This window comes from Dicentrarchus labrax, unplaced genomic scaffold (assembly GCF_905237075.1).
Source record: "Dicentrarchus labrax unplaced genomic scaffold, dlabrax2021, whole genome shotgun sequence".
Classification (NCBI taxonomy): domain Eukaryota; kingdom Metazoa; phylum Chordata; class Actinopteri; family Moronidae; genus Dicentrarchus; species Dicentrarchus labrax.
This window is the reverse complement of record NW_026136712.1, coordinates 23116675-23126733: the sequence shown is the minus strand read 5'-3', so window position 1 is coordinate 23126733 and position 10059 is coordinate 23116675. Positions and strand designations below refer to the sequence as shown.

Here is a 10059-nt window from a genome sequence, read left to right as displayed (position 1 = left end):
ACAATACAGAAAAAAATGACTTTTTAAGTTTTCTCTGGGATTACTTTCAGCAGCGGGGGAAAGTCTTCTGTTGTACTAACACTGTACTTTAGTTGAGTATTTTCACACTGTGGTATCAGTTCTTTTTCTTCAGTAAAGTATTGATCCTTCCTTCACCCACAGCCTAACTGCAGTGTGTTACCAGCCAAGCTTTCCTCTTGAAGAAATGTGGGATTGTTGGTAACCTGTGCTGGTTTGTAGTGAGCATTTCCTGTGTGTGAGTGATAGGGATGTTACTTTCAAATCAGGCATTAAAGTGTGTAGATACGTAGAGGCTGCAGTATAATAGTTACTGTGTTGTGTTTTCTGCCACAGAAAATAAATAAAAAGGTTATATTACGTTAATTTTCCTACGGTGTCTTCTTGTTCTGTTCCCAGCAGAGTTGGTCCAGAATGTGGTCAGATAGTTAGCTATCTAGCGGATACAAAACAGGTTAAAGACAATTAAAATAGTCTAAATTGGAGGTAAAACATTTCAGAGCTGTGCAGCTGTAGCTGATCAGATTACTGATCTTGTTATCGCTTGTGATTTAGTTCGGTCTAACAACAGACTGTACAGAGTTTTCATTTTGTCTCTGTTTGAAATTATCACAAACTTTGGATACTTTCTTGCTATTGTTTTCTCTGGTCTGTGTCTTATCTTTGCCACTCACTATCTTCTCTCTCCAAAGCACATTGTGTGACAATCTACATGTGTTTTGTGGACTTAGGGTTAGAATCATGTCCCCCAGGGAGTCCTGTGGGGGGTACTGCAGGAGTATGGAGTACCAGGGCCATATTCCTTGCACAAAGACAAACATGTTTATGATATTCATGGACAGGATCTCAAGGTGCAGTCGGGGTGAGGACAGTGTTCAGTCTCACTTTTTTGCAGATCATGTGATTATTTTTGCTTCATCACACTGTGACCTCCAGCATCCACTGTGGTTGTTCACAGCCAGAATGAGAGTCAGCACCTCCAGTCCAAGGTCATGGTTCTTTACTGGAGAATAATGATTGCTCCCTCCTGGTTGGGAGGGATTCATCCCAAGTGAAGGAGTTTAAGTATATTACGGATGACATGTGAACTGGTACTTCAGTACCAAGTTGATACCAAAATTCTCAAAAAATGGCAAAATTTGTTCTTCCAGACTATTGAATGTACCAGGAATGCAAATCTTCCGGACCTTATAGTGCAGAATATACACCTACAAATATTCTAGTCATCTGTCACTCACCATGTCGCTGCAAGTGCAACAAAAGGCTGCACTGAAGCAAAAAATTGCAGACAGTGACAAGAAGAAAATATTGGATCAATTTGTGGTATCATGACATGTCTACTCAGAATCTTGTTCACCAGTGATGGTAAAATGGAGCAGCAGACAGGTGGGATCCCATAGGAGGAGCTTGAAGAGGCTGATGGGGAGACTGGATAGGGCAATCGCAATAACTACCGGGGAATCAATTCAATAACTCTAACCCTCCCAACATGATGGGGCACCTCCTGTCCAGTCTACTGACAGTGTAACCATCAGTCAAACTCCAACAGTAGGAACAGAAGCTGAAGAAGAAATTATAATTTTGTCTCTGATATTCTAAAGAACAAACTGTTGTAAAAGAAACAGTTTGGACATGTTTTTTTTGGTGAATTATTATTCTGGATGTTTGTGTAGTTTATGGTTGATGGTTGTCAAATATTCTCAAATGTTCAGGTCTTATGGTTGAGGGCTCAAATGTTTTAGAGAACCCAGAGTATGATTCATTAATAATAATAATAATAATAATAATAATAATTATTATTATTAATCTCTATTATTCATTCTCCAGCCCTCACCCACCATGTGAGAGTGAATAAAAGAGTCAATGTTAAAGTCACTGGTGTGAGTGGATCAACAAAACCAGTGGAACCAGTGAGCTGTTCCCCAGGGACAGATGTGATGATGGTCTGATTCGAGCTGGTTGATCAGACATGAATGATATGATGAGAGAGATAATCAAACAGATTGGACTCAAAGGCCTTGTCAGCCTGAACCTTCACTTTAGTATCTTGTTCTTCTTCAGCAGCTGCACTCTGATCAATATTAAGCATTGATGAAGTATTATTGTGTTTTGATAGTATTAATTTATTATTAATGCAGGCGGTGTTGGCAGCAGAGTTTCTATAATGTATTGATTTTGCAATAATTAGTTATTGATGCAGCATTTATGTGGCAGTGTTGTAGTTTTGATTCAGTATTGATGATGTAAGAATAAAGTATTGATGAGGTACTGATGCAGTATTAATACTGTGTTGTAGTTATGATTTTTTACTTCCAGAGGCCAAATGGAGGAAACAGAAAAAAAGTGATTTTACTCTTTTATATTCTTTTAGCTAATATTGTATTTTCTGCTTTTCCTGAATCAAACAGCTCCAGTATTGTATTCTTCTTAATTCAGCAGAAATATGATCAATTATAATCCATTGGCGTATGATTATTGGTCCTGATTGATCTTTCTATCTGTCAGGTGGTGATGTCATCATGATGCTGCCAGTCTCAAGGTTCAAAGGTCAACCAGTTGGCATGGTAACCACCACTGCACCCTGGTTGTCCATGAGCAGTGACCCCGTCCCCCACTGGCAGTGGGTGGCCAGCTGGTCAGCAGCAATGTACCAGGCCACACATCCACTGGTCTTCTACCCCCCAACTGTGTGGATACCTGAACACACACACCTGATACAGGTAACACACACAGTACAGGTAACACACCTGATACAATTACCACACAGCTTGTACAGGTAACTCACATCTTGTACAGGTAACACACCTGTTACAGGTACCACACACCTTATATAGGTAACACACACTGCTTAAACATGTAACAAGCACGTTATACAGGTAACACATATGTGGTACAGATTTGAACGTTTTGGCTGAATGTTTACACACTTGTTGTGGAATCTGTTTCATTGTATCAAACTCTACATACAAGGTTTAATACAGTGTGTAAAGCTGAACCAGTTACTGTGTGTCCGTCTGATCTAAAGTGCCTTTCAGTGAGTTTAGCTCCTCTGCAGTCTGGAGATAAGATGAAACTTTAATGATCCCTGAGGGTAAAGTGAATAATTGTCTGTTAATTATAGGTGGCGTGTTAATTATCTCATGCAGCTCTTCTTTAATTCTTTCTGCATAAACTCCAGTGAGTGTTTAACATATTATCAGCATACTGTGGATAAAGTTTGTGATGAACAGATAAGAAATCAGTAGACATTTAACTTTAGAAAGAAGTCACAAAGTGACCCAAAACCTGGACTGCAGTTCATTCTGAATTCATTGTGTTTGGATGAAAAGCTGTCTCAACCTGGACTCATATATATTTTTTCAGATGTGATGAATATATTTATGTTCTACATTTTATTGTAACAATGGAACTCTGAAAGCTCCTTCGTCTTTTTGAAAAAACCTTTTTAAACATGACGTTCGGTGGACTCATTTTGTTTCAAAGGACTCATCTGCAGAGAGTAGAAAGGTCATGGACACAGGTGGGCTCTCTGTCCACCTGTCTGTCTGTCCACCTGTTTAGCTCTTCTACTGGTTCTTTATGTTGCTTTACTGGTTCCTTGTGTGGCTCCAGTCGTTCCTTATTTGATTCTAGTGATTGTTTATTTTGTTCTAATTGTTAAGACAATCCTGTGGAACAAGCTTGCCTTGAGGCTTTAGGTATGGTGTAGTATACAGGTAAACAAGTTCTGTATTGCAGTCTAAACAAAGACAAAAGAGATCTGACATATTTAAAAAACAATCAATTAAATTTATTATTTTATTATCATTATATTGCTATATAAACTAACCAAATAAAGTTATGGTATCAGTGTGTGCAGCAGGAAACAGAGTTCCCCAGATCCGCCATACTCTAGCTGTCCATCAGATTCAATTAAATTAAATTCAATTTTATTTGTATAGCACCAATTCATAACAGACGTTATCACAGGACACTTTTCAAATAGAGCAGGTCTAGACCGAACTCCTTATAACATTTACAGAGACCCAACAGTACTACCATGAGCAAGCACTTGGCGACGGGGGCAAGGAAAAACTGCCTGTTAAGAGGCAGAAACCTAGGACAGACCCTTCAGCTCTAGGTGGGTGGTCATCTGCCTCGACCAGTTGGGGTGAGAGAGAGAGAGAGAGAGAGAGAGAGATTTTTTTTTTTTAAACAATACTCTATTTACATTTAACTATCTGTAACAAACAGTTAAACAATCAATAAATTAGTTGAGGAAGGATGTGAATTTTAACTCTCCACCGGTCACCCGGCATAACAGCTCCTCATGAGCCCACTGCTGTTCAAACACATCTATATTCCCTGTGACCCTGTGGAAGCAAAACTCCAGCCTCAGTCTGGCCTTCACATTGTACCTCCACAGGGTCACAGGGTCAAGGGTCGGCCCACCCTGCAGTCTGTCCCTACGAGTCAAGTAGATTGACATTTAGCTTCACCAATTAAAAAGTTTAGGAGTCGACACTTTGCTTTTTCAGTTTTTTTAAAACCAACTCCACAAAAAAAAACGGGCAGTAAAAATGAAACCAAATAGGTTAAAAACATGGGTTTAAACGTTAAAAATGTCTGCCAATCTCCTGCACTCAGTAAAAACATGGAAAATGTTCTCAGTCAGTCCACAGAATGGGCACTCCTTTACAACACTGTGATTAAGAATAGATAAAAAGGATGTAAAATTCTCCACTGGAGATCTCCAGTTCTTTTTTTTAGAGGAGGTTTGTACAATGTTCTCCACTGGGGGCTCAGCCCACCCAGCCTCTCAGTCCAAACACACTCCGCTCTGTGACACAGGTGCGTTTTGTGGATCGTTTTTACACAGTTTTTTTGTCAGTCTTGTGTAGGCTCAATGTACTCCCATCATTGTGTCTCAGTAGGGGGCCGCTGAGCTCCGTGAACCCAGGGCACAGGTTGATTTCCTGATACGGGTCTGTGAGGTCCGGCTCAGCCTCTCCCCTGCCGTATTTCAGGAGAAGGACTCTCTTCTTCTCTGTCAGCCTCCTCCTCCAGAGGTCTGGGCTCCTCTGCGTCAGCCGGACAGAACGCACCCCCAGCACAGAGCCCAGAGCTTGGACATCTGTGAGTGCTGGTCCTGCTGCATCTACCAGTTGTTCGAGGCAGACAACTCTTGAGCTAAACAGCACCCCTATCAGCCCAGGCACGATGCTGCAGCACACATCCATCTTTGCACCACAGACCAGAGGCTCCTTCAATAACCAGTGCAGAGAGTTACACTTCTCACTTCCTTTACATTTAAAAAGCCCCCAGGATTTAAAAACGCCCTGATAAAAAGGAGGCCACCCACCTAACTTTAAGAATTTTAAATCAGTTAAAAACAGAGCAGCATCCAGCCCCAGGTTATTGACACGCCTGAGTATGCAGCTGGCCACGTCTCTCCACACTAGATCTTCAGGTCCAGTCAGATACTTTTGAATGAACTAGAGCCTGAAGGTGGCTGTCCTACTAGCCAGGTGGACCAGGCCCTGGCCCCCCTCATCTCTGGATAAAAACAATACAGACTGTGGTATCCAGTGCAATTTGTTCCAGGAGAAATTGACGATCTTTACTTGAATCTGGGCAATGAGACCTGTTGGAGGGTCCAGACAGGCTAACAGGTGCCATAACATGGAGGTCACCCGGTTATTTAGGATTAGGACCCTCCCTCTAAAAGATATTTGTGGGTGGAGCCACCTCCACTTAGCCAGTTTGTTATCCACTTTTTCTATAATGTTTTCCCAGTTTTTTCTTTTCGATGTCTCTGCTCCCAAGATAAACACCAAGATGCTTCAAGCCTTCTCTTCTCCATATCAGGCTTTGAGGGAGAATAGGGAGGCCCTCCCGCCACTCACTAACAGCAAGGGCACCGCTCTTCTTCCGGTTCACCCTCGCAGCCGACACAACAGAAAACTTCTCAATTACAGAATTTAAAACACAAACATCTTGTTGATCTTTGATAAAAACAATGACATCATCAGCATAAGCAGATAAAACAAACCTAATGTTAAAACCAGGTAAAAACAGGCCTCGAACAGATGATCTTATCTTTTGTAAGAGGGGTTCCAGGGAGAGTGCATAGAGCATCCCAGACAGGGCACAGCCCTGTCGGACACCTCTATGCACTCTAAAAGGAGCACACAAGCCACCATTAAACTTTAGCACACTCTCAATGTCACTGTACAACACTTTGATCTTGGCTATGAGACCAGCGCTGAACCCAAACCTCTCCATGACCTTCCAAAGGAAGTCGTGTTCAACGCGGTCAAAAGCCTTTTCCTGATCTAATGAGATCAATCCAGTGTTTATGCCTAATGAACTGGAGACCTCCAAAACATCCCGAATGAGGTAGATATTATCTACCATAGACCTGCCGGGCACACAGTACGTCTGGTCCCGGTGGAGAATCTGCTCCATGGTTTCTTTCAGCCTATTGGCCAGGACTTTAGACAGTATTTTGTAGTCAGTGCAGAGGAGAGAGACAGGACGCCAGTTTCTGATATCTTGCAAATTACCTTTCTTGGGCAAGAGGGTAATTACGGCTCTCCGACATGAGAGTGGCAGTGACCCAGACACCAGGCTCTCATTAAACACATCTACGATGTCATGGGCCAAGATGTCCCAGAATGCTTTGTAAAATTCAACAGTGAGGCCGTCGATGCCTGGAGCCTTTCGCCCTTGGATGCTCTGCAGTGCAGCGTACAGCTCTTGTGGAGTCAGTGGGCTGTCGAACTGTGGGTTAGCCTCTCTAGACACCTGAGGAAGTCCACCACAGACCTCCTCCTTCTTCGTTCTCTTTGAACTCACTTTTGAACAATTAGGCGTAAAACTCAGCATCTCTTTTTTATCAGGCCTGGCTCTGTCAGCTCTTGCCCTGTCTCAGAGAACAGAGAGTGGATTTGTCTCCTCTGCCCTTGTTTTTTCTCAAGTCCAAAGAAGAAACTTGATGGAACATCCATCTCTGTGATATCTTGAATCCGGGACCGGACCAGCGCACCTTGTACTTTAGTGTCCAACAGGTTGGCCAATGCCATCTTTTTAGTCTTGAGGATTTCAATATGTCCTCGATTTCCTGTGACTCACTTGCACACTCGAGATCCACAATATCAGTCTCCAGATCTCTGATAGATCTGGTGATGTCACGTGTGACATTGAGCGTGTGCTGCTGACATAAAAGTTTAATTGGAACCTTTCCATGGTCCCACCACTGCCTCAGACTGACAAACTCGTTTTTTTTCTGTTTAAAATCATTCCAAAAATAACTTAAAGCCTCCTTGAAAGATTTATCAACAGTTTAAACAGAGTTAAAATGCCAATAGGCGCTTTTGGGTAAAATGTTTCTGTTAAAACGTTACATAAAACCAAAGAATGATCAGTAAAACCAACACCGACTCTGTGCTTAAAAACATAAAGAGATGGCTAAAGAGATTCTGTTTTGTCTAATGTGGGACCATGTGTACTGTCTGCAGCCTGTGTGCATCCTTCTCCACACGTCCACCAGGTCATGGGAGGAGACCAGCTGCCTCAAGGCATGCTGGGATACTGGATGAGGCTCTGCATGGTTGCGATCTAAAATCTCATTTTCAGTACAATTAAAATCCCCACCCACGAATAAATAATCCTCCGGGCAACAGCTGTTTAAAATATAATTAATATTTTCAAAGAAGTGTTTCCTCTCTGTACCGTTGTTTGGAGCATGCCGTGCTTCCGTGTCAGCCTGGAGAAAACGCTGCTGGACGCCATACCGGCACCTCAGAGCGTGGCTGACAAACAAAAGACAAACAAACACTGAACTAACCAACAAACAACCAAAAACCAACCAAAACAACACTAAACTAACATAACTACATTCACAAACTCAACACAACAAAAATATATCGAAAGAAAGAAATAGAAATAGAGAAAAACACTCAATTTCATCCAGCTCTTCCACTCACACTCACACTCACTCTCCACTCAGAGAGAGAGAGAGAGAGAGAGAGAGAGAGACAGAGACAGAGACAGACAGACAGACAGACAGACAGACAGCGGACGCACAGCAACAACAGTAGCAACAACTACACAAATAGTAGTGACTGATGATGATGAACATGAAGATGATGACAACAACAACAATGGGGGACAATGAGCAGTGACAACAGCAACAACAGTAACCGTAGCAATAATAATACTTATAGTAATAATAACACTAATATCAGAGATTTTAGCAATGGCAGTCAAGCAGGACCATGGCAGGAGGCTCCACCAGGATCCATGAGAACCTGCAAGACGAGAAAGCACAAGAACTCCTGGGAAGAAGTGAAGTTAGTAACATGCATTAATGGAACATGAATGAGTGCAGAAAGAGAGAGAGAGGAAGAGAGGAGCTCAGTGCATCATGGGAAATCCTCCAATAGTATAGGCCTATAGCAGCGTAACTAAGGGATGGTTAGGCCTCACCTGACACAGCCGTAACTATAAGCTTCATCAAAGAGGAACGTCTTAAGCCTACTCTTAAATGTGGAGAGGGTGTGTTGAATGGTGTTCTCAATTATTGAATGTTTATTTTTGTTTTCATTAATGATGGTCAAAATTTATTTTTGATTTAATTTGTGATGGACACTGATAGGCCACCTGTCTGGTGGGCGTGGTTAATAAAAGTCCTCCTGCACACAGCTGATTGTAGTTGCAGTGTGAGTGCCCTGAGAAGCAGCAGAACGTCTCTCATCTTTTCTTTTTCCTCCAAGTTCGGTGCTATGAAAATTGGGTTCACAACGAGTAGCCGCTGTAACTTGCTGTTCTGCCAACAGGTTATGGGCCCAGAGAAACCCAGAGACAGTTTTAGAGCGTGTTCCCACCAGTGTACCAGTGACGATTAGCATGCTGTTAGCACCATGGGCGGACGAAAAGATGAAAAGAGTTATGAGTTATGGGAGGCGAGGAGATTTTAAGAGACTACTATCAAGGTAAAGGAAAGCCACGCATCATAAGCCTCTATACTGAACTAACTTCACTTGTGAAGTCAGACAGTGAAAGTGTGACGGAGTACGTGATCCAGGCAGAGACCGCGATCACAGCACTAAGAAATGCCGGTGAGATATTTAGTGATGGACTATTGGTAGCGATGGTTTTGAAAGGTTTGCCAGAGTTCTTCAAACCATTCGCGATCCATGTCACCCAACGTGATGAGACGATATCTTTTGCCGAATTTAAAACAAAGTTACACAGCTACGAGGACACAGAGAAGATGCGCGCCACAGCAACAAATGACAACGTAATGAAGGTGTGGCAGCAGAGAGCGAGAGCCGTCGGTACAGGTGACCAAGGAACTGCGAGGGCCGCGGCGGACGTGGTGTAATTCAAATGCGGCCTAAAGGGACACCTGGCCAGAGTCTGCCAGTGTAAACTATGGTGCAGTCACTGCAAGAGCACCACACACCGGGACACGACCTGCAGACGGAAACAGCGCCGGAATCGAGAAGATGCACGTAAGGTCTCCGGGGAGACAGACGACCGGGACATGGAGTATGCCTTCACAGTGAGTGAGAGGGCAGCAGGAGTCGACGTGAGGGGCCTGATGGTCGACTGAGGGGCAACCTTGCAAAGTTTAGGAGTTTGATGACCGGTTTCCAGGCCAAGACACACTGCGTGGAGCTGGTGAACGGCACGCGGTGCATGGGCGTGGCAGAGGGCCAAGGCGATGCAGAAGTCTGTCTGATAGACAGCAAAGGAAGACACCTGAATGCAACGCTGAGGCAGGCGCTGTATATCCCATCCTTCTCACAAGACATTTTATCTGTGACAGCAGCTTCTGCCAGCGGAGCGACCGTGATCTTCAAGAAAGGGAAGGACGTTCTGATCCACAAACACGGTACCAAATTCCATATTCACGTACATGATAGACTATATTATTTCCACACAGTAAATAATGATGATGACTATGAATAAATGTGTGATGATCAATGCAAGGGTTGTCATGATATGCAGACATGGCAAGAGATACTGGGGCACTGTAACTACAATGACATTCAG

General features: G+C 43.1%; 1 protein-coding gene across 5 annotated transcripts in view; it reads left to right on the top strand.

Moving 5' to 3' along the window:
- The window catches only part of tcerg1l (transcription elongation regulator 1 like), a 68846-nt gene that overhangs the window by 1321 nt on the left and 57466 nt on the right, over window positions 1–10059 (top strand). For 4 of the 5 annotated variants that reach the window (XM_051417004.1, XM_051417006.1, XM_051417005.1 and 1 more), the window contains exon 2: window positions 2524–2738. In XM_051417004.1, coding sequence (XP_051272964.1) covers window positions 2538–2738 — 201 coding nt within the window. In that variant the 5' untranslated portion in view covers window positions 2524–2537. Of the gene's footprint in view, window positions 1–2523; window positions 2739–9291; window positions 9899–10059 lie in introns of those variants that run through there. The other variant, XM_051417008.1, reaches the window with a different exon arrangement.